Source organism: Embiotoca jacksoni, unplaced genomic scaffold, assembly GCF_022577435.1.
Source record: "Embiotoca jacksoni isolate LCO1_2020_lvr unplaced genomic scaffold, fEmbJac1.0.p SCAF_22, whole genome shotgun sequence".
NCBI lineage: Eukaryota > Metazoa > Chordata > Actinopteri > Embiotocidae > Embiotoca > Embiotoca jacksoni.
The window spans coordinates 2,460,065-2,487,777 of NW_027185363.1; the positions used below are offsets into that span (position 1 = coordinate 2,460,065).

The following is a 27,713-nucleotide window of genomic DNA, read 5'->3' on the forward strand; positions in this document are numbered from 1 at the left end:
TTACCGTGGTCGTAAAAGTGTGGCTCAGTCTCAGGTTTCAGGGCTTTTGCATAGCATAATGATGATAAAATACATATATAGTTTATTTATGCATAAACAGTTTATTTTAAAAATTGCCTGAAGATACCACAACATTGAGACATAAAGGTGAAAAGCAAGAGAGTCCAGTATGTTCTCATATAGGTCCAACAAGCAAATATTTTATGACATAAAACATAGACAGGGCAGCAACCAGGGCTGGGACACAAAGGACATGTCCTCTGGTTAACAAGCAGCAGAGGAGTTTGTATTCTACATTTAGACATAATATACACATGGTATTATGGAGTAACCATTTTAAAATTTGACTTTTGTACATCAAAACAAAGGGATCCTAGTGTTTCTCTACTAGACGATTGAAATTCTGTTTTTGAAGGAGAATTTAGATAATTTTAGACATCTAAAAACATATATATATATTGAAAGGAACATAGAAAACCTAAAATAAATACACCTTTATGTGGCTAGTTACAAAATATAATAATGCTTATTAGTGGTTTGTAATCCTTTCTAAAATCCTGGCAGTCACATCTTTGTTTGTCAGAGAGAGATTTAGAAATTATACAAAAATATCACCAAGCAATTGCAATGGAGAAAGGTAAAAAATAATGGACAGCTCTTAAGTGTCTTTATGACACGGTGATCTGGCTGAGTGTCCTGTGGCGATGCAGCAGCACCGTTAGAGTGTTAGAGATCTCCCTGTACCTCAGTCCATACAGGTATGGAGCAAATGCCCTGGGCAGCAACATAAGAACACACATATTGACTGTGCTGATCCATACACGGACATCTTGACTTATGTCTTTCCTATGGAAGAGGAAGAGCTCCATGGTGAAGATGAAGCCGGGGGCAAAGTAGAGCAGGAGCAGAACCCCGTGAGCCAGCAGCGTGACCCGGGCCCTGGAGAAGCGGCTCTGCCAGATTCCATGCGTCCTTGTGACCATGTAGAGACGAATGTAGCAGTAAAAGATGAGTGAAGCACAGATGAGTGCTGCCACAAAGAAGTAGATGTGGATTCCCACCACCTTCTCGACCTGAATGAAGCCGAGGGAGACGAGAACCAGACACACGGCCACCTTTTCATGGGGGTTTCCTCGCTGTACTTCCATCATGATCAAGATGCTGAACGGGTACATGGCTGCCAGCACCCACACCCCCACCAGTATGTGGTGGGTGCGGGCAGGTGGAAGAATGTCACGGTAATGGAGAGGCCAGCGAACTGCAGCGTAGGTGTCGACCACCATGAGAGTGACGGTAAGGATGGCACAGCAGTAGGCGGTGACAGTGACAGCTGTGACCAGCTCACAGACTAACCAGGGTATCTGAGCTCTCAAAGCGTTACAACACACAGTTGCCAGATTGAGGATGAGGAAAAGCATATCTGCTGTCAGGGTGTTGGCCACCAGCAGATAACGTGTCTCCCGACGCAAGGCGCGGGACAGAAAAATGCATATCAGGAGGACAGGGTTGGCCAGCAAGGTTGCTACAGTGATGACCACGGTAGGGATGAAAAACAATTCAAGGTGCCACCTCCGCAGACTCTCGATCCACTCCTGCGTGAGGTTGGAAATCAGTACTGATGACGTCATTGTCTTTCTGAGTTTCCCAGGTGATGATAGAGGTATGTTTTATGTGTTGTTGGTTTTTTTTACTTCTTCCAGCAACGTCCTTTGGATGAAAACACCATGAATCAATATAAACAGAGTCCACTATTTTAAAACTGTAACATGTATATACATGTAAATACATGCAAATATGTAGTCCTGCGTATGAGTAGTTAAATGGAGACTGGTTTATGTAATTTCTACAACATATTGCACTCCAGTTAACAGCTCCGAGCACACATGGGTCTCCTCATCTAGAAACGACTGAATCTTAAAATATGATCTTTAAACAGTGTCTCTCTGGGTGCTTGTATATTAGTCATCTTGATGTATTGTAGACTGACTGCAGAAGAACCTGTGATGTATTAAGCTTTCATGTTCAGCTTTGGTTGACTCTGTCTTGATTAGAACTGCATGGCTGTGTTTTTTGTAAAGCTCATCAGACAGTAATTTGTTGTTCAGATTAAATTATTTAAGATTATTTAAAATGATTTAAATATGGACAGCGCACAATGATGTACTCTGAAAAAATGTATTCCAAGTTAAATTTAAGTTGTAAATACTTAACTTGATGAAAGAAACTGTTTGGATGGAACTATATTTTTGTGAACATCGTGAATCAGGTAGAGCATCAGAATTTAATAGATGACCAATTTTTGAGGGATTAATACCAACATGACGTCGAGGCCGCCACCTCCTCAAATGCTTGCAAATACATTTTATACAAAAATCAATTGGTTCTCCTCAAACGTTGCACAAACGTATTGACAAATTATTGCTTGATCAAAGGTGAGTTATCTTACCTGAAGTCCAAATCAGAAGAACCTGCCTGTGCTGTACATCCATTAGGCTTAACTCTCCTAGAAATCAATGGGTGTTTTGTACGGCTCGTCTCGCCCATTGGCCTTATCTGATGGACTCTTTGTTGACTCGCAGATAAAATAGGGATGCAGAAAGCTCCGGCCACTTGGCCGTCACATAGTAACAGGGTGCAGCTTCTCAACCTCTTAACTGCTCCTCACACTGTTGTTTTTCCGGCATTTCCGATCAAGATTTTTTAAGTCAGATTTTGGTTGTAAAAAGTCATTTGAAATCCATCTTGATTAAACTCATTAGATTCCCACATTTCCTCTTAATTTCACTGTAAGTGAAGCATCAACATTCATGTTATATAAAGTATGAAATAGTTTTGACTTAAGTAAAAAAAAAAAAACTATTTTGGGAGACTGTATGGAAATGTTTCACAATTTTCCCACCCGACAGTTGGAGGCGGACCTTGTGGTCCTCGTATACTAGCCTAACTTCACACTAATGTTTTCACGCCTCACATCCTGATGAGGCCACTTGGATAAATACAGAAATCTACTCACACCTGATTCAACAAACTGTTTTTAACAGCATTTTATTGACCATATCAGATATATCGGTTTTTTTTCTAATCACTTCATTTCCTCTTTAAAATATCTTAAATCCTCTCTCCAGTTCCGTGTCATTACTTTCTCCTCTTCCCATATCCACTTTTTCCTTCAGTTTCTTCTTCATCATCATCATCATCATCATCTTCATCCTCCTCCTCCCCATCACTATCAGCTTCAATCCCACCGTGCTGCAGCTCCTCTTCATGCCATTCTCTTGCTACCAGTTTCTGGAATACATCGTACTCCTCCGCCGACGCCTGGGCAACGTGTGTGACGAAGGTGTCCTGGTCAACGTTAAGGATGCTGTCCAGTTTGGGGTTGATGATGCTCGTCTGTCCTTTCTTGTCCGGGGTTTGGTAAAGACCCCGTCGCTCCAAAAAAGTGTGTCGACAGCGCACCTCGTCCAGAGTGAAGCGGAATAACTTGTGCTTCACCATCTTGGCCTGTTTGACACCCATTCGGAAGTAGACGTACTGCGGAGGGATTAACGCACGCCGTTACAAACAACGAGCAGAAAAAACAGTTTGGAAGGACAGAGACATTAAACAGTGACGTATAATGGTGGCCGATATTCAGATACAATGTACTTGGAGCAATAAACTGAATATTATATTTCGCATTAGGGCACACATCAGATTATTGGTGTCTAAATGATCAGTTCACAGATTAAAAGCAGCACTAAACCTGACCTGAACCATGTTTTTTTTTTTTCCCACTAATCCATTCAGCCACTGAAGCCACCAGAGGGAGCTCTACAGCCGTCACAATGGTCTTTATGGTCACAATTCTGTGCAAGCTGTGTTCATTACCAGAAAAGTGACAAAATAATGTTAAGAATACATTTTTGAGTGCAGTGTTGATGTACATAATTGTCTCAGTCTGCACTGTACAAAGGAGGTTGAGGAGCTGATCGCAGGGAGAAAAACTACACATATAAACTGGTTCATATTTATATAACTGGGACACATCCTGTTTGACTAAGAGCCCTGGTGACTGTCTTTTACAGCTTGTGTGGTCGGCTTTGATGTTCAGTCAAATTTGGTAGAAGTTAATAAAATTGATCCACTGTATAAACAACACTGTTCCACGTGAAGAGCAAACAAAACGGCTAATTCAGTTCAATCGTGTGAACTTAATATTTTAATTAGTGCAACATCTAATAAATATGACAACCCGGGGTTTTGTCCAGATCACTTGTTTTGTTGAACGAACAATGTAAAACTCCCAAGAAAAGTCAGTGCCAATTGTCTTTTGCCTGACTGCTTCACTTTCTGACCTGAAACTTGTACTCCAGCTGACCCGGGTCCTCCAGGACTACTGCCGGACTGTCTCGGAGGATGTCCTTGACCTGCTGGGAAGTAAACACGCACTTCTCTTTGAGGAACAACACCACCGTTTTTAAGGTCTTCACAGGCACAGTCAGGATCTTGGGGTAATGGGCCACCATTCTCTGAAGACTGCCTGTGGGGAGGAAAATACGAGTTTGAAAACACCGAGCCTTACGCGTTTCCTCTTAAAAAAAAAGCAACACTCCCAAACAATGTCGTGATAAAACTGTGAGGCAGACGGACAATCTTACCTTCGACTAAGCCCAGCTTCCGCAGGTTGCTTATGCGTTGCTGAAGCTGCGTCTCTTTGACGGTGAAAAGTTCGGGACATTTGTCCAGCAGTTTCAGCACACTGGAGGGGTTGAGCCCCAACACAAACAGAGCTGTGAGCGTTGCCGCGTGTTTGACAGCACTTCCTCCTTTGACGGGGGACACAGCCGCGCGTATGTGCTCTGCCTGCGTGTCTGTGAACCCCATATCCATCAAAGAGCGGAGGGACAGCTCGGGAACCGGTTTCCCAGACGGAGGGGGAGGGTCGGGGTCGCGCTGCGTCGAACTTCTCTGGTTGGCAGACGAACAGGACAACCTGCAGCCGATGTGCAGAGACCGGAGATGGCATCTCTCATCTCTCGGGAATGAACCGACTGCAGGGGAGGAGGCGTTTCTCACAGTCCACCGAAGAATCTGTGGAAGGAAATCATCCTTTAAGACGCTGACAGCAGTCGAGAGACGAAGTAGGCAGAAGATATGCTGACAAAACTTGTTGAGATATCGTTAGCTCGAGTTAGCAAACGTGAAGGTTATGACCTCTCCGAGAGACGTTTTTATACGAGTTTTAACTGTGCAGTTTATTAAGTTACATGTTTTACGACTGCAATAGTAGTTAGTTGAATTGTGTTCAATTTGTCACAATATGTTGCATTGTACTTCACCTGATACACAGCAACACGGGTACCCATGCTTGTCCGTCGTGCATATTATTCCGTCTTACAACTTCAAGGAGTGAAAGGTTCCGCTCCGTGCTGTTCCGCTTGCTTTACGTTGAGCATGCTCTTTGTACGACCACCCAGTGAATTGAAAATGTTCAGATCAGTTCATCAAATATGAAACGGAATAACCGTGAGAGTCATAAAGTGCATCACACTTCTCGCCCTTTCTTGCCGGTTACAGAAACCTGCAAGATGAAAGTCTGTCTCGTTCTAGCTCGGTGAAACTTTTCAACATCCTTAAAATGTTTCAAGACTTCAACTGTCTGCAGGAAAGCAGACCGATACGGTCATTTCTTTGGGCGTGAATAATTTAAGTATTTTAAAAGTGTATGAAATGAACGGACAATCTAGTTAATCTACTCTTTTTTTACCAGACGTATCTCTACTGTATAATTCAAGCAATGAGCAATATTAATCTTTGTATGTAAATAGACCTACAATTTATACTGTAAAAAACGTCCAGTTAGTCTTTAATGTTTATTTGCTGTACTGTATTATTGCATTGGTTTGTTGATTTTAAGTAATGTACCCCTACATCTTTACTTCACACATTAGAAATAAATCTTGGACTTTGTTGTAATCTTTTGACAGTTTATAGTTGTAAACTTAATGACCCACATCTCATGATGAACTATTTGCAATACCATTTTACTCCCAAAATGTTCCACAGATAAACAGACAGATCTGGGTTTTTTTCCCCCCCAAGTTAGTGTCACCTTGTTGGAAGTGGTTTGGTTTGATTTTAGTTTAGTTTGTCATCAGCTGGCAGGATACAAATTCTACAAAATTTGCAATGTTTTCATGAGAATTATAAACATCCTGTAATTCTAGTTAAAAGGCAAGTCCTTAATCATTGTTCAGAGAGAACATGTTTGTGGCAAGGTATTTATTCATGTATAAAAATAAATAGATCAATTATTGTAAATAAACTTACACTTTTAAAATACCAAAGATTAAAATCATAAACATAAAATATCGTTTATTTGACAAAAGCTGGATCAAGAGTCCCTTTACTTCAAAGTTTTCCGAGGTAAACTGCTCAAAGTTGTGGCAATGAGTGGGTTCTGGTAGCAAAGCTGGGCATCTCATTAACCATCACTATTATTAGTTTATTCCTTTACAATTTCCCAAACTGCAAAGAATAAATAAAACGGATTGAAAAAGAAGAAGAAAAAAAAAACTGCAGATACATTATAATGCTTTTGCTGTCCCCTACTGCACTCAGAAATCTGTCAGCAAGCATATCGTGACCAGAAAGTGAAGACAATCGTGAAGGTGTCGCTAAATGACTTTGTCTAGACAGTACTAATGGTGTTCCATTATCGTCTTGGACCAAGACGTCCATCCCTTTTCTTATTCTGCTATTTACATCTTTGTTAAGACTCCTACAGATCAAATGTCGGGTAGATAGTTGGCCTTCACTCCCTTAAAATTCAGTCTTTAATCCTCATCGAGGTACTTCTGGAGCTCAGATTCCAGGGCCACCATTGACAGACGCTCATCCTCATCTTCATCATCAGGCAGAGTCTCATCACCATCATCTGGGAACAAGCCTTGTCTGATGTATGGCTGAGGACTGGAGTCTTGCTGTGGTGGCGAGCCTGTTGTAAGAATACGGACTTCTCAGTATATCATCACATCGCTGGTCATTGTCCGTTTAAGCCTGCTGTTAAAGAATACTCACAGTAGCTTGGAGTTGCAGAAACCACCTCCGTCCAGCTGTACTCTGCGAGGGAAATGGGCTGGCTGACCCAGGACTGCAGCAGCAGCTGGTCTAAAGTCATTCTTTGAGTGGGATCAGGGTGCAGCAGCTCACATAACACACCGTGCAGCTCTGACAATAAACACAGAACATTTTTAGCACTGGCTGGCAAGAAAAAAAAAAAAAAAAAAAAAAAGGTTTTTGGAAATGGAAGTCAAACAAAATTACTTGCAGCCGAAAGCAAAAAGCATCGGTGTACCTGCAGAGATGTGGAACGGGGGCTTTAGTTTGGCATCCAGGATCTCTCCCACATCACAGAAGGGATTTTCACTGAATAGCAGAGTGTAGAGCAAAACCCCCAGAGACCACATCTCCAGCTCTGGACCCTCATAGCTACAGATCAACCCCAACAACGAGACAAACAGGAGTTAGAAGAAGCTCATAACAGGGAAAGAGTGTAACATTTTATTAATTAGTTAATTTAGTGTTCATGTATAGTAATGTAACTTTACTTTGTGTGTATTATTGAAACTACTTTTTTTTTTAAAGTCCGCATTGTAAAGCTTAATGGATAATAAAATGCTGAACAGGTCCGTAAATCTTTGCTTTGACCTGGATTCTGCATCCAGATTTGATGATTTGAGTGAACCGTTTAAAGATAAGGACACTTGTATGCATGACTGTTTGTCTGTGCAGCACTTTGGGAAACCTTTGTTGTGTTTTAAATGTGCTATACAAATAAATTTTGACTTGTTACTCCTCTTTTAACTTAAACTGTCAATCAAACTATGTAAGGAACAAACGGCATGTCATTCACAAGTATTATATACTCACGGATTTCCCTGCAGCACCTCCGGGGAGCAATACTCCAGTGTGCCACAGAAATTGTAAAAGAGCTTCCCAGGGGCCATCATGGCAGCAGAGCCAAAGTCTATCAGTCGAATGTGAAAACACTTGTCAATGATGATGTTCTCGTCTTTTATGTCCCGGTGAAGGATGTTCTTGGCCCTCAGATAGAAGACAGCTGCCACCAGCTGGGAAGAGACCGGAACAAATCAACACATCATATTTCCGAGATATTTTTCCCATCGTGTGTATATCTTCTTTTTTGGCAGAAGCACATACTTGTCTAAAGATGTAGCTGCTAAGGGGCTCATCCAGCCTGGGCTGCAGGTCTATGAATTCAAAAAGATCCAAACCATTTCCATGTTCCTCCATCACCATCTGAAAGTAACTCCCATTTTCAAACACCTCCAGCACCTTGACACACACACACACGCACACACACACGCACACGCACACGCACAATGAGGAGCAAGGCAATAAGGCAATTCAACATTATGAACAAATGTTTGTGAAACCTTGTGACTGAAGTGTTCTGATGAAACAACCCAGTTACCTTGACAATGTTATGGTGCTGTACACGTGTCAGTATGGCAATCTCTTGGCTCACTCGTCCCAGCATGGGGTCATCTACCCAGCAGTCGCTCACTATTCTCGCCTTGCTGATGAACTTTACGGCCACCTGAAGATTTTAAAGTTGGTAAAGAGGCCATATCGTCACAGTCTTGGCTTAAATCTATACGTGGAGATTGCTACACGGTGTATATAAAGAGATGACACATTTCCGCACGAATAAAAATGTTTTCTTACTTTTTGTCCATCACAGCGCCTCATTGCCTTCCAGACAAAACCAAAAGCTCCTTTTCCCACAGCTTTGACTGGCAGGTACTCTTCTTCAAATTGTCCATCACAGGCTTGTGTATGCTCGAGGTCCATGGTGGAGCGCAACGCCTCCCCTTGACTGGCCTCAACGATCCTCTAAAGGAAGGAATGAATAAATGACAAATGACTTGAAGACAGAACAACTATTGTTCATCTTAAATAAAGAATTATAATGTGCCATACTGTCTTAAGATCTTTACCGCCACTGACCTCTCCAAGACTTGCACCTGATTGGCTGTGCAGTGATCTCTCTGTTTGCAATAGTGCCCCCTGCTGGCCAGGCCTACTCATCCACACACAGAACATGAAGCTGCCGTCAGGAAGGTTAGACATGCACACATCGCACTGCACATCTGGAGGGAAAAAGAAACAATGCTCAGTCTTGTTGCTTTATTTATGATCTTCATGGAGAAATTAGACCAACAGGAAACACTTCATTTGTACCAACCTACTCTCGTGCCGTCTCTGTGGTATCCACTCCCTTCGAATCTCCCCTCCAGGATATGCGTGGTGTCTGAGGACAGGCTGTGTCGGTTCATCTTCTGTTTCTTGGGGGTTGACGTGGCAGGAATGTCGGTCCCAGACTGAATCCCACTATTCATTGGTATGCAGCACTCTTGGCTCTTTCCTTTATGAATTGCAGAGAGAGTCGCCCACTGATCCTGCTCGCCTCGACCCTTCTCCAGTTCTTCACCTGAGCTGTCTCCGGCCTCCATGGCAGCGCCCTCGGTCTCAAAAGGCTCTGCTTCCTGGTCCGACTCCACCACACACAGGGACTGTGTTTGCAAGAGCTCGGCTGTATCGCAAGATGTCATGGAGTGTTGGTTGACATCGTTGTACACTCCGCCACTGAGCAGCTCCATACTACTGCTTAGGTCTAGGTCAGCTAGGGCCCGGGTCACCAGATCATCATTGCTGTTGAGTTCCAGGAAGCAGCTAGCGGAGTCTACTACATGCGCTGAATGAGATTCTTCTGCCTGCGCTGGGTCAGAACCTCCATTGCCAGCAAATTTTTCACAAAAGCCAGAAGAAGATCTGGAAAATTAAGTATTAATAAGGTGTCATTAAACTGTGCCAAAACATTGGCAAATCTCTTTGTAATAAAACAAAATAAAAATCCAGGTGATCAATAGCAGGTGGGGAAATGTGAACATTGCTCAGGAATAGTTAGTTTTCTGTCCAATCTTAACCTGGTATATCAGTGACTTTTGGGGCTGCAGTGCTCCCACATAGCTGAAAAGCATCTTCCCTCACCTGCTCTCCAGCGAGATGACTTCAAAGCTTGAGTCTTGGAGGACGGAGGCACAGGAGTCGTGCTCTTTTCCTATATCGGAAGAGTTGTCACCCACCTTGCCGTCAGCATGTTGAGTCTTAGCACGAGTGTCTACAAAGGAAAAACATACATCACTCTGTAGAAAATAGCTTCAATAAACCGTCTTTTTTTTTTTTTTTTTTTTTTTTTTTTTACACTCACTGTACAGGTCTGACCAAGTTTTGAGCTGCAGGAAAGAACTAACAGACAAAATATTGTAAATAAAACAACAAGACTAAAGCCACGTCACACCTGGAAGACTATGGATGACAGCTTGATTATTTTCCTGGACCTTATTGCCGAGCTGCTTCTCTTTGCTATGGTGTGATTGTTTAGGAGGAATCAAGCAGCGGGTGTCTTCTTCTGGAGTTTCCACCAAGACGAATGTCTTGAGGAGTGCCTGGGTGGTGTCCACACTGTCCAGCTGGCTACTGCAGGGAGCTATCTGAGCTGCTTCAATCATCAGCTCTGTAGTGTCATCGGCCCTGATGAAAGAAAGCCTGTTCAATCTGATTATTAGTAACGTAAAGGCAAAATATAGATAAATTAAAAAAAATATGTCAAGCATCTTCTATTACATCTGTTGTGAAAATATAATTCCATGTATATGCACAGAACCAACTGCTTCTTTAAAAAAAGATGATGGGGACAATGCAGAAAGAATGGATTAGAACACAAAACACATAATATTTACAAGTAGAAGTTTGCAATACAGAAATAACAACCAGCTCACTTTTGTGATCTAATATATATATATATATATATATATATATATATATATATGTGAATATACAGAATGAAAATTTAAACTTTTAACAGATGTGTGGCTGCGTTAATGGATTTTTAGAAATCAAAAATGCCTTCTCTTGTTTTCAGCCATATGCCGAAGCATCAGGCTCATGTGTGCTTATGTCTGGATGTTGTAGATCTTACACGTTTAACATACTGAGCTGTTTAGCTCAATACTACAATTTTGGAGGGTAGTCAATTTTATGATAGCGCCCACCCAAATTTTCTTTAAAATCACTAATGACTTTCTTCTCCTTCACTTCATGTGAAAATTTGCTGAATCTCATTTACATTACGATTGTAGAAATCAGTGCTTAATAATCATAATGTCCCAGGCTCATGCTGTGATCCTGTGATATTATTATTATTAATGTCCAACAGATTCAATCATGCAATGTGGAGAAATGATTCTGTGCCTAACAGCTAAATAACTCAGTTTAAATTAGAAAAAGACAAAAATAAACATTGGTAAAAGCTTATCTAATAAGTAAAAGATGTAAATATGGGTTAGTTAGAGGCAGGGAATCAAACTTGACCATCGAGCTGCTTTGTTTCCAGATTCACTGCAAAGCACTTTAAATACACATACAGTCTAGTGCTTTTAGGTGCCTGATTGTTGCCACAGCAGCTTTTGTCTGTCTAGTATTTGAGAACACAAACACAAAGTCTGTCTAGTGTGTACAATTAAGTCTAACATCTGCTAGGGTATAACCTTCTGTCAGTGTTAAACATGGTCAAATTTCTGAAACGTATTACCTTGAGGATTAGGTCATTAAGTGCCCTAATTAAATAACATCCAGCACACTTTTGGCAACAAAGTCATGGTGCCTGCTAACTTACGCAGCCACACGGGTGGAGGTGACTACAGGTGGAGAGAGGGTTGACAGAGTGCCGCCCTGTTTCTCCAGCCTGGCGCTGGTTCCAGTGAAGATCCTGCCTCTCCCTGTCGAGGTCCTTCCCTTGATAGCCTGGTGCACCATGGCCATATCTCCTGCCACCAGTGAGGTAGGATCTAAGTTTGAGAAAAAGAAGGAAATGACTAAATGATAGTGTTAACAATTAATACTGCACGTCAGGACAAAACATAAACACACAACCAGAATAAATCCAGAATAACAGAACAGAGTAACAGCACTGACATGAAAGAAAACAAGAGCATACGGGGGAAAAAAAGATGACTCATTGCATACTTTTTAGATAAGTTATAGCTGTTTTACCACAGAAACACTTCTGACTAATCACAACAAGCAGGTTGTGAAACACATATCGCCATGTTGTGATGTGTCACAAATACATACAAATGCTCACCAGATTTTCCGAATATTTTGGATGAAGCTAGACTTTCGCCAGCCTCTACATGAGAATCAGAGAAGGGGCTGGCCTTTCTGTGCGAGTCAGACATCCATCCATAGAAACCAGGCATCAGGAAAGTGACATTCTGTTGATGACAAAGCAGCAGTGACAGAAGTGAGAGTTGGTGTGGTCCTCAATGCAAACAGCCTTCTTCAGCTGGTCGTATTGCCTGACCTTTTCCAGCAGCTCGTCCGTGCTGTAGCCAAACAGACTGAGGGCCAGGTGGTTGGGGATGCTGAAGATTGAGCCATTAGGCCGTAGCAGGAGGAGGCCGCTCACAGGAGCAAACACCCAAACTGTTCCTGAGTACTCCAGAACAGAGCTGGGGGAGAGGGCAATGTTGTCCACTTTGACTTCTGTGAAAGCACAGGCACATGTTTCAAAGTGCAAAACTAAATACAGCAAAATAGTATCTGGTGAATATGGGCCAACCTAATGAGGATACTATTCCACTAGTGAACACCACAGATGGTAGACATAAAAACACCGTATGAAAAGGGATATTAACACTAAAGTTGCGGGGGGAAAAAAACCAAAAAAAACCCAACACCATTCAGTGTGGGTCATATTCAGCAAACCTCTTATTTGTCAACTCCATCTGTCACTGTTGTGGGAAAAACATGCATCTCCAACCTCTCAATGTTGAATGAATTCAGAAAAACAGCCCTTTTGTCCCTTTGTGACTCTGCAGTTTCTGGATAATTCAGTATGTCTCAACTTTTTAGCAATGTTTGTCACTTACCCAAGATCTTTTTACTTTTGCACAAAAGGTTTTTCATTTTTTTATCCTCAGCACATTCTTATTATTAAGTATGGAGTCTTAGGCTACAAGATGTTTTAAGGGTTTGTGGGATAACGGCATGACATAGCGGATTATGCCCCAGTCTCTTCAAAATGATATTGAGCGTTATTAATCCATGTGGGACCAAAAGTCCATTGGTCAAACTAAACAACCTACCTGAGGACAGCTCATTTCGATGAGGTCTCTCACACCGTTCAGGGTGTAAGGCTTCTCTCTTGCTCACAGAGGAGGTGAGAGGCGACCATGGCTGCTTGCTGTCTCCATTTGACATTTCATGACTATCTGTTGGGCTGCAATCAGTCCCATTGTTTTGTTGTTGGGGTTTTCCACACAGTACTGTGCCCTGAATTTTGACACAGAGCGGGACTGATTCACCACCTCTGCTTTTGCCACACACTCTCTGAACCCTGAGCACCTGACAGAAGGAAGAAAAAGCAAAGTCAAGGAGGACCGGCTTACAGAAAATGTCGAAGAAGCACATTGATAAACAGGAACTTGAAAGCAGAGGTTAAGAAAGGGAGCTTTCCTTAGCTGAGTGGAACAGTTTTAATTGTGAAGCGTGCTTACTTTGGGCAATGCATGACCGTGAAGGGGGATTTGTAAAGAGGGGATTAGCTCCTTAACAGACACTCCTTTTAAATCCTCGGGATGGTGGTATCCATGGAGATGGGCAAATGCCAAGTCACAGTTTAGGATACAGCCCTGGAAATGACATCAGATCTGTGTGTTTATTGTCTTTATATTTATTTATATATAAACATTTTAACACGGACAAATGACACTATCAAGGCTTCTATGTAATGTGTACTTACATCCTGTGAAAAGGACAACAAAGCTGATACTCTTTCTACATTTTCTATCATGACAAGCCAGTGGTCTTCATTTTGGGACTGTCTGTGGGTACACACCGAGACCGGCACTTCTCCTGATAAACTCACAGCATCAAGCTGCAACATACAAAACACACGTGTAAACAAACACACACATTCTTGCAACAGTGATGTAAAAAAAATGTAATATATTTAACTGCATAGAAGTTAAATTAATCATATTTTGAGTAAAATATAGTATTTTCATAGACAGTATATTTCATACCACTTTTCCAGACACAGCAGCTACATTTCCATCTGCTAGTGGAAAGTCTTGTTTTAACGCTTGTTCCACGACCTGGCTGGTTTTCTTTAAGATGCATGAGAGGTTTTTTCCAATCAGCTCATTAGCGGTGCACTCAAACAGTTTGCCGGCCTGTTCATTTGCTGACAAAATCTAAACATGAAGGTAAAAAGGTGAAGATAGAACACATTTACAGTCTACAATTGCTATAGTTGCAGTACTGTTAAACCAGTGCTGCTCAGACACAAAGTGCACATACGGTACCTCTCTGGTTTCATGGGAGACAGTAAGAAGGACTTTGTTTGGGTTAAGCGCAGATGGATATCCCGACAGGCTAAAATCACCAGAGATTAGTTGACTGTAGAGGCTCTCCTCTGTCTCCGAGACAGTGGACGGGTGTGGCAGGAAGTCAGCAGGAACTTGGGAGCCCAGACATAAGCGAGATTTTGGATAATTTCTTGTTTCCATTAAAGGGCAAACATCCAAATGCTCACCTGTAAGAAAAAAAAAATTGGGAAATGTATTCACCCTCTCATCCTGAGTACTGTGGCAGCAACTAACAATTATATCTTTTTTTTTAGTAACACATCATGCCCGAAAATAGGTTGTCCTGTCTAAAAAAAAAAACAACCCAAAACTCAAGACAGTCAATTAACCTAAAATAGAGATTAAAAGATAAACATCAAATCTAAATTTGGGGAATTTATTTCGATAATTTACGTGATAATAGATGATCCAAACTGACTGCATCTGTTCACCGAGTTAGCGTTTGAGCTCTATTCACAAGAAATGAATAACAACTTACTTGTCGGAGAACCACAATAATAACGCCGCTGCATTGCCAAAAGTCTGTTTCTGTTCGTGGGCCTCTGAGTACACGGGTAAGACTTATTCAGGTCGAAGTCGTCTTCCAGGAGATCGGAGGAGAGGTCGCGCACCACACAAATGGTCTGTCCTTTATCTCTGAAGTTAGCCGCAAAACGAGCCTCGGTCGACAGCGACATGTTCGTCGGCTATCCAGCTGGGAAAGGCACCGTCGAGTGAGTTCAAGGACGGTGATCAGTCTGAACCGACGGGTCAGTCGAGCAGTTGCACAGAAAACGCTTTACTAATAACACAGTGAACGCGACACTCGCCTCAAGCTCGTGTGCGACTTTATCCTCCCGAGGTGTCCGGACAGGTGGAAAAGGGACGCGGCGGCTTCAGTTGACGCCGGTTGACAAGGTAACGTTACCGCCCCGACGCTAGCCGGCCATCTGCTAATGCTACTCCAAAACAAACTCGGTCGGCTCCGTTTGGCTCTAAAAGGTTTCTTCGCTTCTGATGGCTGTGCTCTGAGTCGACGTTACCGTAATGTCAGCACAACCTCGACACCGAAAGCAGATTTTTTTTGTTGTTGTTGTTGGTATTATTTCAATTCTTTCAGCTGGTTTTTTTTTGTTGTTTTTTTTGTAAATCGCGGGCTTGCAGCGTCAGCCGACGAGACAAGTTGAGGAAGTCTTCTGGAGCCAATCAAACGTCACGCTCCTTAACATGAAACGCTTATTGGATAATTCACCGGAAACGCCCGCCTCTGTTTCCATGGAAACATAGTCGTTTAAAAAAAAAAAAAAAAATCTAATAAAATACAATAAAGTAAATGAGGAAATGTCTCAGAAGAGCATGCACTTTCCAAAAGTCAAATAAACAATTCAAATCTTTTTTTCTTTTTTTTTTTTTTTAATTATAAAACAGGGAAACACCTCAAAGCAAACAGCAGTAACTACACCAGAGTGTTTTCTAATCAGTTTTTCAAACTGCAGTTTACCAACTATCTAATCAGACAATAAACCTCAGCTAGCCTAAATCACGCTGTTTAGTTTATGGTACTGGGTTAAAAAAAGAAAGGCATCCATAAGATCAATAGAAAATAATTATACATATTTAAAATATAACGCATGAGAATTATAAGTTTTTATTTGCATGTACAAATCTGATGAACAACACCAAAAAACAATTTTGAACAAATAGAACATAACAAAGATAATCTCATTACGTAAAACTGGCATCTGGGAGAAGTTGGGTAAAAATTCAGTGTATTCCAGGGGCTATTACTGCATTGGTCCATATGGTGTTATTCTTTTCTTTTTCTTTTTTAACTGAGTCTCTTCATTAGCTACGTGGCTTTGTTTATTAAATCCACAAGCCCCCCCCCTTAGGAGCATCATCTAACCCAACTTCAACTAGACAGATGTTTTGTCACGACAAAACAGACTGAAAATCAGACATTATCACTACTGACGGAAAGTATGGCAAAGTACGAACTAAAAAGGGGTTGATGGGGTATGTAGGAAAGTACACTGGGCCGTGCTCTTGCATAAAAAAAGAACACAACATAGGGGCACAAAAAGCTCATCTTGACACCGCTGCTTATTAAAGAAAATATATATATCATATATAACAGTCAGTACACATGGTTTGAAGGATATTTTTGTTAAAATTAGCTCTCTTGGTTTTAGCAGAAACATGGTGAGCAGAATTTCAGTTCATCCAGCACCAAAACAATTCATCACATTGACAGGCCAGATCCAGCTGCAATGAGGAGTGTTCACCCAGTCTGCTGAGACCAGGCCCAATTATAAACGTCATTACTGATTCTTTTTTACACTTCACGAACATCTAGTAAGGTAGATTTATGTAACATTAAGTACATTTTGATACAAATCATCTTATTGTGCGCTTACAGCACTTTCATAAGCTTGATGTTTTGGGGGGTAATAAGTCAGTGTAATGTTTTTTTTAATGTGCATTGAAAACCATTATTGCAGAAATAATTTGAGCAAGTGTTATGTCTATCTTATAATCTTTTGCTACTATGAATTTGTGGTTCAGCACCCTCAGCGCAGGTTGTTGGAGTGGAAGAGGTTTTCACTCCAGAAATCAAATTGCTTTCACTCCTGTTTAGTCCACTGGCTGGCTGCTATAGCTGTAGCATGCATGCTTTGTCAAGTAGCTCACTTAACATTGATGAGCATTGGTTGAAGGAGCCAAGCAGAACACATTATCCAGTCACACACACACACACACTCATACGCACAAACAAGCAATCTTAGGCACACACTGATGGTGCCATGGCTGTGAAAAGTGAGCTTTGATAAGCTTTTTGAGCATAGTTCACTAAAAGGCATTCCTTCCTAATGGTGATAGTCCTTTTTACTGTGTGGACGGTTTCCAAGTATATGATCCACTTCTGAGGCAATGCCTGCTGTCATCTTTGGAATTACCTGAAATGCACAAAACAGAGAAAGAGCACATCATCATGTGATGAACTAATCAGTATTATTCAGGCTTTAAACATCTTTGTACCTGAATGGCTCCCAGGTTCTCTGTTAATTGGGTTGGATTGGAGGACCCCAGAAGCACTGAGCTCACTCCCTCGTTCCTCAGGCACCAGGCTAAAAATCAGAGATAGGAGGTTATCACGGGAAGGTTTTCAGAGTTCTCATTTAGATATAAAGGCAAAAAGGAATTGATTGTTGCTGACACAAATTAGCTTTGAAAGAAATAGAAAGTTGAGGCACTTAACAACTTTGCCAGTTGTCCTTTACCTATGGCAAGCTGTGGCAAAGTACATCCGAGCTTTTCTGCAATGTGAGCCAGGTCTTTTAGTTTTGCTTGCTGTTTTCGTCCATCCTCGCTAATTATTTTCTCCCTCAACCACTGATATGGCTAGAGGAGCAGAAAAAGTGGAAGCATTAGTATTGCACTTCAAAATCAAATTATATTGTGTGTGTGTGTGTGGCAGCAAAATATGAGTTTAGAAATATAGCACTGAAGAGGTGATCTAATGAAATCCACCCTATACCTTCATGGAGGCCCTGGAGGATTCTGGGACGCCGTTCTCGTATTTTCCTGTGATAATTCCGCAGGCCAAAGGGGACCAAGACACCACACCCACACCTGTAATAACAAAATCACCACTGAGCAACAGCACACAAAATCTGCCACAACTCTATTGGAAAAAAGTTGACATGAGGAGAAACTTACTACAGGCCTACCTATCTTGTGGTACAGCTCGGGCAGCTGAGTCTCCACTTTCTCCCTCTGGAAGAAATGATACTCAGCCTGCTCACACACCGGTGGAATTAGATTAAACTGCCTGGCCACAGAATATGCTTCCTAATTGAAAGGGAAGAGGGAATAATGAGAACGGAGGAGGTTGTTCAGGAGATAAGGTAATGTGCAAAAACTGACCTTTATAGTTAATGAGTTTTATAATTTCCCTGCACGTATATGGCATACTGTGTTTCAACATAGTTGCACTATATGGATTTCATTCATGTCACCTTCTGCAGTATAAATAAAACTGAACATCTTTCATGGTCCTGATAGCATCAGTAGTGAGTGCAAAATGGGAAAAAAAAATTGTCATTGGAAAGTTGTTTTTCATTCATTCATTCATTTACTTATTGTTTATTTGTACAGGGATGTGGCATAAGCCAATGTCACAGATCACAGAATTTAAAGTCTTAACTAATTTGCAATGCCGGTCCCTAATTGGGCCTTTAAAACAGCCCACATACAACTCAAAATATAACATCACATACACAAGAGACAATACAAATCAATCAAGGAGATCCTCTTCAAATTAGACTGTAGAATGAAGCTGAACTGTATCTGTTGCCTTTAACTGCATTTTCCAATTTTCTAAAATGATTCAGTAAGATGTGTGACTTGGTAATTGCTTTGTTGTGATAATTTAGGCAGCAAACTTGTTTTTAGAAGTGTTTCATTGTATTAAAACAGTCCCCACAATATCAGGGATTATCAAAAATGTATAAATTAATAAATATATAATAAAAAGTTATAAATAGTAACATATTGCCCAGCTGATCTTTATTTCATGTTGCATGATGCAAGATATATAAAATATTTTTCTATCACTCACCATGATCTCCATCGCAGACCACCGTGATGTCCCCCAGTACATGGCCATCCCTTGGTTGATCACATGTGTCATTGCTCTCACTATCTCTGTTAAAACAAAATATCAAAAAGCGGATTTGTACATTGTCAATAGTTGAACAGTGGATGGCGCCACAATTGCAACTAGGCAGACCATTTGAGACATGTTAACTTACCTTGTTTTCACATTATATATACAAAAATTATATTTCAGTAGAGTTAGATTGAGGTGGCATTTTTCATTACAAAAGTATTCAAATACACTTGAACATTTAAAGGAGATTTGAAGAACTTTAGAAATTAGCCTTTGGTTAAACTTACCATCCTCATGACAGTAGAAATAAGTGGATCCTTGAAATGTATTCAGCCTCTCTGAGATAAAGGCTAGTTTTAAACTCATGTGTAAGCTCAAACTCAGTTTGCATGGGGTTAGATGACTTAATGAGGCCAAAAGCTGCAGGGGTTAAATGAAAAGACTCAACTAACCTTGGCAGAGTGTTGCTTGTGCAGTGGAACAAATCATAACAGTTTCAAACTAACGGGGCTGAAGAAAATTTAGTGGTTTGTGTATTTGTGCCTGTGGCTGGAGCAGGGAGGTAATAGGGAGGATAAGCAAATTGTTTTTAATAAAAAACTACTGTGACGCCTTCTCTCAAAGGAGTTTTTAACCAAAAACATCCTCTATAGCAGAAGGAAAAACAGCTATTATTTTGAATGAGTGTGTTTTAGCCTACACTGTACACAACATTTTTAACTACTGAAGAAAACAACAACTAGGTGATAAAGACATTTATGTGATTCGTGATTTAGTCTGTTACAGCACTTAAATGCAGTAATGAAACATCTGCCACATTAGCACAATGCAAATGCTGAATGCAAAATGTGAAGCAGAGAGACTGAAAATGAGGGTGAAGAGATAAGACCACAACAGAGTGTGATTAAAAAAAGAATGATTCCGTTTCATCAGTAGTTCTCTCTCTGGACCAAAATGTAGCTCAGTGAGAGACAGAGAGCAAGTGTGCGTGTGGGTGAAGCAGGTGGGAGGGGAGAGGAATAACAGTACATCTGCTCCAAAGGGGAGGGAGGAAGGGATTTGTAGAGAAGTACGGACAGAAGGACAAATTGTGAACCAAGCCGGAACCTCAGGCAAACTGCAGTTCAGAAGACTCTGCGAGCACATGAATAATCCATCTCAACGCCCGGAAGGAAAGACGGCAACTTGATTCACGTCAAGAAATGTCTTAACATAAAGTTTCTTTCGACGGAGCTGCAGTGAGTCATCAGCTCCAACAACAGATGCCACACGGTGCGTAGTGTTCAGGTGAGATATCCAGCAAACACCATCAACACCCCGCTCACAAAAACCCACTGCAGTTTTTCGAAGGAGGGTGATGTGGGTGAATCTGTGGGCAAACAGTGATGTGAGCATGTGTGAGCTAAATGCACCGTATTATTAAGCCCTTGAACATATGAGGTTAGTGTACAATTGAGATGCGAACACTGCCACTACTCCTACATCCTGCAGCCAATTAGCTAAGCACAAAAGGCTGAAAAAAAGGGGAAACTGGCTCCATATTAAGGTAACAAGTGCCACCTACCAGCACGTCCAACACTCACTCATTAATATGTACATAACACGTATTGAACTTGCAAACTGCTTGGCTGCCAGCCAGTGCCAGCCTGTCCTTGAGCCTTCTCACAGCAGCAACACCTCCCTGAGTCTGGAGCATTTGGTCAGCTTCAGCCAGCAGGTATCACAGTGCCCGTCTGCTTGGTGCAGCGAGGTGAAAGGAAACTAACAACACATAGATATCCATATTTGTCTGGGAATATGTCTCTATGGAAGTCTGGGTGTCTTGGGTTATGGTTGCCTCTCCATTTTGAAGCTAATATTTAAATTCCTCCCGCGTACACACATGGTCATCAATATGTTACACCACTGGAGATTTTCAATGGCTGATGAAGACATGGCTCAGTTCTAGATGTTGTGGGAAATGTTTTGAATGTGAAGCAAAGAGGAGGGTCAGTATTGAAGTAGTGAGTGGGGGAGGTAATCCTGCATGCTCTTCTTTACTGCAGAACATTAAAGGCATGTCCTAGGGCAACCCGGTAAACGGGTAAAGATACAACGTGGCTGCATATGCCTTCAACAGTGAGTCCCCGGTTTGATTCCTGGCCTTTACTGCATGTCATTCTCCTGCTCTCTTTCCCCCTTATTTCCTATCTGTCTACACGGCAGTATCTGAATAAAGGCAAAATGCCAAAATAATACTATCAAAAACCAAAAATGTCCTGACTGGATGGGGGTATTACTGAAGGTTGCATATTCAGTATGCTGTGGCAGAACCGTTTCATCCAGAGAAAAGAACTTGGCTGGAGGGATTGATATAAAATCTTTTTATTGGTGCAATGTCTGCTATTTTCCTCTCCCAACATATCCTGTTCTTTGTTCAATCTGTCCAGGATATTTTCATATGCAGTTTATCGAATTGATTCAGTTTGCTTCACATTTTATTGTCAAATAAAACATGATTTTGATTGAGGGGACAGCAGCATTGCGCAGACTTGGACAGTTTACTCTGCAGGCTGCGGTGCACCTATTAATACAATGAATTGACAATGGCACAGATGCTTGGCCGTGAGGAACCTTCTCGTCATGTTTCCTATGTGAGTATTTCAGAGAGATGAGATATCAGCCTGAGGAAAACTTCTGTACAGTCCAATTACTTTAACTGACAGACACAACAGTAAAGAGCAGAAGAAGAGATGAAAGGGGAGTCAGAGCCTTGCAAAGATGAAGGAAGTTGGATATTCGTGACACACATTGGGCCTACCCCTGCTGTTAGACTGGATACAGTATAAGCGAAAAAACCCAAACCAAAACAAGTAGGAAGAGGAGGTTAGGAGGAGGCACAGAAGGATGAGTAGATGGGAGAAGGAAAACAGTGATGGTAACAAAGGCAGACTCTGTAGCCATGACATCATTTTTTTTTTGTCCCCAAGGGGACTTGGGTTGTCTCACACAAAGTCGAAAGTAGTTAAAGTCACAAGAACAAATAGAAACACAAATGCTTGCAGATGCTCTTCTTGGTTAGCTTTACCTTCTCATTTTTATTACACATTTGGAACTTAAAAGCTTCTTTGTGCTTTTTATTAATGTTGTTTATCCAGTTTAATTTTCAGGAACACAATGTGGGTGTGTGATTTGATACTTTAGACATGTTCATAACAAGTCCTACATTCTGCAAAATACTCAGAGAAATCAATAGAAATTATTTAGGAGACAATTCAGTGCAGTGTGCAGACCCTATCCCTCTCAAGATGTTAAAAATGACTGAACCTGTACACATTGATTTATAACAGTGGACTGCCTCCATTGTTATGAATGATGAAGCAAACTTTAACAGTGTTTTATGTTGGACCAACTATATCGCAGAGCTGATGAAAGTACAACACACTTCGCCTATGTATTGCTATATTTATCAGAATATATATTTCATCTAACATCTCTCACCCTGTTCTGCTCCTGTCAACCTGTCAGACTCTCTATCAATCTGTCTGTTGATCAGATTAGACTTCTTGACATCAGTTGTCGATAGAGTAATGACTTTATCTGCCGGGTCAAATTATTGGAAGATTTGATGGAGAAGGCTGCAGGGTCTGCCTGCCAGTCACCAGTACAACCAGTGACGGCGAGGCCCTGAACGATGAATATGACAGATTTGCCTCCCACAGTCTGCTGGCTCACAGGGGGAGGGAGACAGGGAGGCAAATGAAAAAGAATGGAAAGTATTTTAGTGAGATCTATTCAGTCAAATACCACCTGTGAATTGGGGTATGTGTGGAAAGACATAACAAGGGCCCAAGTATCTGTGATGGCTGCATCACAAACTAATTGAAAAAGAAACTGGAAGTGTCTAAAAGAAACACATGGTCACATAAGGTGCATGTGTGGGAAAGGCAGCACTAGAGCACTGACGGAATAGAGCACACAGTAGGGCTTGTATCTAGTGAGACCAGCCCAAAAATACATCAGCTTCCCCCAGAGGGGCCAGATAATCCTGCTTCTGAAGAACAGGGAGGGCTGGGAGCGGGTGCAGCTCAGAGACCCTGTGGAAGCTGGCAATCCCTCAGAGACAGAAGAGAAATAGAGGGAGACTGGTCGACTAAAATAGAGAACGAGAGATGAGGGAAGATTGTCAGATTACTTGTAATGTAAGTGTGTGTCAGAGGAAAACACACACACACACACACACACACACACACACACACACACACACACGATCACAACGACGAACACCTTCGGTCAAAGGCAGGGGCCTGCAGTCCGGCAAGGGCAGCGATCATGTCAGTATTTCTCACCTTCTCGTGTTACAGAACAACATGTATTGTCCCTGCTCCGACCCCCCCACCCCACCCCACCCCAGCCCCCCATGAGGCCGGTCAGCAATCACTCACCCTCCATGGGAGTATTGCTGTCTGTCCGGTTGGCAAAAACCACATCCACATACTCAAGCTGCATCCTCTGGAGGGAGCCCTTTAAACCTGAAGTGAGAGGAGAGATAAGAGATTATGAGTTTTGTAGTGCTGGATTGGATGTACATGTGACAGGACAGCTAGAGTGTCTGCAGAAATCTCCAATTGTTGATTTTTATCTAACACTGTCATAAGCAATCGGAACAACTTTACACAAAAACTGGATGGTTTTCAGCATTCTGAACTCATGGTGATTCCCAGTTCTGACAATCAACGTACAAAAAGAAGCATTAAAGAGTTCTGCTAAGGTCAGGTAAAAGGAAAAATAGGGTGAATTGGATTGTGGGGGATTTGAAGTCAACATGTTCATAAACATGGCAAAGTGACTGTTGACCACATGTGACTCAAGGCCTCCCAGCTGCATCTGGCCTGCCACATCTTTAGATCCAGCCCGCTTCGCATGCGAATCCGACTTGTCATATTCAGTTTGGTTTACCTTGTAGACAACAAATGCTGCATTGTTTACCCCCCCCCCCCACCCTCTCCCCCAACACCAACTAACAAAGCAAAGCAAAACAAAAAAAACAACACTTCCCTATAACACTTCGAGTACAACTCTAATGCCACATTATCAGAAGGCAAATAATGCTGCTTTCCACTGTTTAGTTTAATAATAGATGATTTACTGAGTATTAGTTTATAAAGAAGAAAAGTTTCTGTGTCCTATATACCATGTAATGGTTGTGATTATGAAGAGCTGCTATTTCACTCTGGCTCAGGCCAGTTAATTCAAGTTTTTATTTTTCAGTTCTTTCTTATTATCTTCATAACCATCAAAAGTAGAAGGACATGGTTCACTAAGAATCAGGTTTTGTTAATATACCTTTGTCACGGCAGACATTCTGACTTGTCGCAGCAGGAAAACCACAAAGTGCAAGTAATCACACCATAAACATTAGCCATTATCATACTAATTATGGCTCTGACCCATTAAAATGTCCTAGTAAGTAATGACATTGAACACGCATGTAAAATAGCTGGAATTGAACAGCAGACTGGATTTCAGCCATTATTTATGTCAGTCATAACACCTGTTTTTTTCTTGCTATAACATGTCATAATGTTTTCTGCGTTTGACACAGCAGCTCGTTTCAGTGCCATAATTAAATGAATGCTAAGAGTCACATAGCTAAATTTATGGGCATTTCTGATTAGTCTGTTTATGATCTATTTAAAACAAAATTAGGTGACATTTCAGAGAAACAGCACTTTCTTTCTCTTATAAATGAAAACTTTAATTTATAAGCAATATGCAAATTCAATTCAATACACTTTTAACATTTAACTACTAAAGCTTTACTTGGTCGGCTATAACCAATAATTCATGTTGGCGATTGTTAGCTAGTTTTAAACTCTAGGCAAGTATGAGATAATAATAGTTGTGCATTAAATTACTCTTTGCTAAAAAAAATGGAAACAATAGAGCAATTGCAGGTTTTCGTTAGATATGTGATTAAATGCTAAAATACAAGTTGTGGTTTAAAGGATGAAATTAATATTGAAAGTGAACATTTTGGCCTTTTTGTTGTATAAAACTCTGAATTGTTTTAACCATAAAGGACCCAGGACACATGGTTCCCTGGGAATAACAGAACTACTGTTAATAAAGTAATGGTTTGGAAGATTTGCATAAATAAATGTTAAGACACTATCTATCGCCAAATTATGGTGAGGATTGAGCCTGTGGCCCACTGATGAAAGCCTTTGCATTCACAGTATTGAGTACAAAAAGCTCAAAGGACGCACAGTCAGTGGGCTGCATTTCTAGGATGCTGTCGTCAGATGAAGCAGGCCTGTTCCAATATCTTGCATCCTTCAAATATGACAAAGTCCTTCACTAGGAGAATTTTTAGAAATGATCAATCTCGCACAAAAGCATGATCTTTTCTTAGAATATAAAGACTATATAACACAGCAGTAGGTGGTGATGATGGTTGCAATTCACAATAAAAGTGAAGAAAAATAATAAAACACTTCTGCACGCTTGATAGACTATGTCATTATTAATTCTCTCAATGCAAAGAAGGCATTTTGCGCATCCACCAATTACACAAACTTGATCGGGAAACATCCCACAAAACGTGGTTGTTCCACCAGAGACTGTATGGAGCTAACGCAACAGGCTCACTCTTAAACTCTCCTCAACTGACTTGTGTTTAAGTAGCGTAAAACAAGAAGACGTAAACCAGGGCAACACTGAATCTCATGAAACTCCAAAAGTCCAAAAACACAGCTGCATTTACTGCAGGTGCAATATCGGCACGGGTGCTGCCAAAGGGAACAAAATTTAGGTCTCTACAATTATTACTATAATGATTGACTGATTTAATCTTAAGATACTGTCAGAAAACACTTAGCTGTACCTTTTATGCAGCTGCCATCTTTTTCAGTGCAGAAATAGTCATCATATTAAATTTGCAGTTGTCATTGTGTAAGCTTACACAGAAAATTTAGGACCAGTTTCGAGATTAATCACTGTCAAGCTGAGCTCACAACACTCTCTCCTGATAACATCTATGAGGAAAAAACAGCCTTGCACCTGTGCAATCCTTTATCCTTGTTACATAAATTAATGCTGTTGACAGTTGGTGGAGGAACCAAACAATTCAAAGCCAAGAACATGATGAGAAAGACGAGGGATCAGCAGAGAGGTCGCATTCGGTATTTGTTGGAGGAGCAACGCTGTTTATTGAGGAGAGGACAAGAGATGGCAACAGAGTATTGTGAACCTGTCTCAATTCACACACACACACACACACACACACACACACACACACACACACACACACACACACACACACACACACACACACACACACACACACACACACACACACACACACACAGAAGACCAGATGAAAGATGAAAAGCGCACACAGGAGGCTGTCACAAAAGAGGACAGCAGAGTAATAGACAGACAAGGCAAAAGACACTCTTGCACTCTTGAGTAAGTGTGTGTGCGTGGCAGATTAGTGCCAGAGGCTTCATCATCACCCACTAATCCCATCTGAGAGTTCTACTCTCCTCACCACCATTAGAACCATTTATTCCGTCTTCTGTCATGTGCACTCCCACAATCCCAGAAACACCCATTCCATGGATCCTAATCTGAGCCTGCACCGTCATCACGAGCATTTTCCGCTGTCTCGTGGATTAGTTTGAGTTTACTGGCTGTGAAGGGAGTCTATTTTTGGAACCGAGAAAAGATGTTGAACAACAAAGCTTTTGGCGTCTGTGATGAATAATGCATATAATTATGCTTTCTATGAAACGGTTTTTGAAATGCATAAAGATTGTCAAGGAATTTTTTTTGTCCTGCGAGGAAAATGCGAAACACACTTGGCTGGTTGATAAAGATCTCGACGATTTCTTGCCCTGTCACATCAGGGTTAATCTGCACTGATCATTTCGTTTTGACAACCTATCATACCCAGTAAATGTCACTTGACCAATCAAATGATTCATTAACAGGCCTATTGTGGCTCCTACAACCATGAGGAAGGATGATGGTGGCAGGGCCGCTGTACCTTTCTCTTTTAAATGCCATGGACAGGAAACTGCATTTAGCTAATTGGGGATGATAACTGTCACCCACTCTGTGCTACTCTCTGTTTCACATCCCCTGTCCTTCCTCACTAGCCCTCTCTAGGTATATTCCCCATCTCTTGTTTGGGGAAAATTGCAGAGGCTGCGATGAATGTTAATAATGTGAGAGAGAGAGAGCTGAGTCACTGCAGAAGGTGCATTGCGCTGTGGACTGGATGGCGAGCTGTTGGGGAAGTGGGGGAGATTGAACCAAGGGTATGAGGAAGGTTTGTCACCATAAGCTTGAGCAAAGCTGTAACTCTCAAAGGGGCTTGCAGAGGAGAGGAAAGCAGAGGATACTCTTACTCTATGATGCAACAGTTGCTTAAAACAGACACCTGTAAAGGTATTACAAGCAAACAGACAAAACATCTGTGAAAGTCTGGCATATCACAGGCAAATGCAGCCTTTTAAATTCAGCTGTGTGCACATCAAAGAGGCGAGAAGAGTTGCAGACAGGAACAAAGAGGGAGG

The 27,713-nt window shown here is 41.4% G+C and overlaps 4 protein-coding genes across 5 annotated transcripts in view; all 4 read right to left on the reverse strand.

Annotated features, from left to right (window-relative positions):
* Window positions 1-565: 565 nt before the first annotated feature.
* Window positions 566-2,235, reverse strand: LOC138202887 (probable G-protein coupled receptor 148). The gene has a single exon (XM_069157224.1). The coding sequence runs from the start codon at window positions 1,626-1,628 to the stop codon at window positions 669-671; it is 960 nt and encodes a 319-aa protein (XP_069013325.1). The 5' UTR covers window positions 1,629-2,235; the 3' UTR covers window positions 566-668.
* A 654-nt stretch (window positions 2,236-2,889) lies between these two features.
* On the reverse strand, window positions 2,890-5,361 carry mterf4 (mitochondrial transcription termination factor 4). The gene is made up of 4 exons (XM_069157223.1): window positions 5,322-5,361; window positions 4,641-5,073; window positions 4,338-4,522; window positions 2,890-3,534 (listed from the first exon to the last, which is right to left on the reverse strand). Exons 1-4 carry the CDS (start codon window positions 5,346-5,348, stop codon window positions 3,136-3,138), a joined length of 1,044 nt encoding a protein of 347 aa, XP_069013324.1. The 5' UTR covers window positions 5,349-5,361; the 3' UTR covers window positions 2,890-3,135.
* A 907-nt stretch (window positions 5,362-6,268) lies between these two features.
* pask (PAS domain containing serine/threonine kinase) lies at window positions 6,269-15,622 on the reverse strand. The gene is made up of 20 exons (XM_069158020.1): window positions 14,980-15,622; window positions 14,439-14,668; window positions 14,157-14,327; window positions 13,874-14,008; window positions 13,629-13,763; window positions 13,218-13,476; window positions 12,434-12,615; window positions 12,215-12,344; window positions 11,747-11,918; window positions 10,370-10,602; window positions 10,060-10,189; window positions 9,254-9,840; window positions 9,016-9,158; window positions 8,734-8,901; window positions 8,480-8,605; window positions 8,206-8,340; window positions 7,915-8,114; window positions 7,340-7,473; window positions 7,063-7,212; window positions 6,269-6,979 (listed from the first exon to the last, which is right to left on the reverse strand). Exons 1-20 carry the CDS (start codon window positions 15,176-15,178, stop codon window positions 6,819-6,821), a joined length of 3,780 nt encoding a protein of 1,259 aa, XP_069014121.1. The 5' UTR covers window positions 15,179-15,622; the 3' UTR covers window positions 6,269-6,818.
* Window positions 15,623-16,112: 490 nt separating this feature from the next.
* Window positions 16,113-27,713, reverse strand: part of kcnab1b (potassium voltage-gated channel subfamily A regulatory beta subunit 1b) — a 31,130-nt gene continuing 19,529 nt past the window's right edge. For both annotated transcript variants that reach the window (XM_069157225.1, XM_069157226.1), the window contains exons 9-15: window positions 23,577-23,663; window positions 19,102-19,187; window positions 18,212-18,332; window positions 18,019-18,113; window positions 17,762-17,882; window positions 17,520-17,608; window positions 16,113-17,437 (exon numbers count right to left, since the gene is read on the reverse strand). In XM_069157225.1, coding sequence (XP_069013326.1) covers window positions 17,348-17,437; window positions 17,520-17,608; window positions 17,762-17,882; window positions 18,019-18,113; window positions 18,212-18,332; window positions 19,102-19,187; window positions 23,577-23,663 — 689 coding nt within the window. In that variant the 3' untranslated portion in view covers window positions 16,113-17,347. The remainder of the gene's footprint in view (window positions 17,438-17,519; window positions 17,609-17,761; window positions 17,883-18,018; window positions 18,114-18,211; window positions 18,333-19,101; window positions 19,188-23,576; window positions 23,664-27,713) is intronic.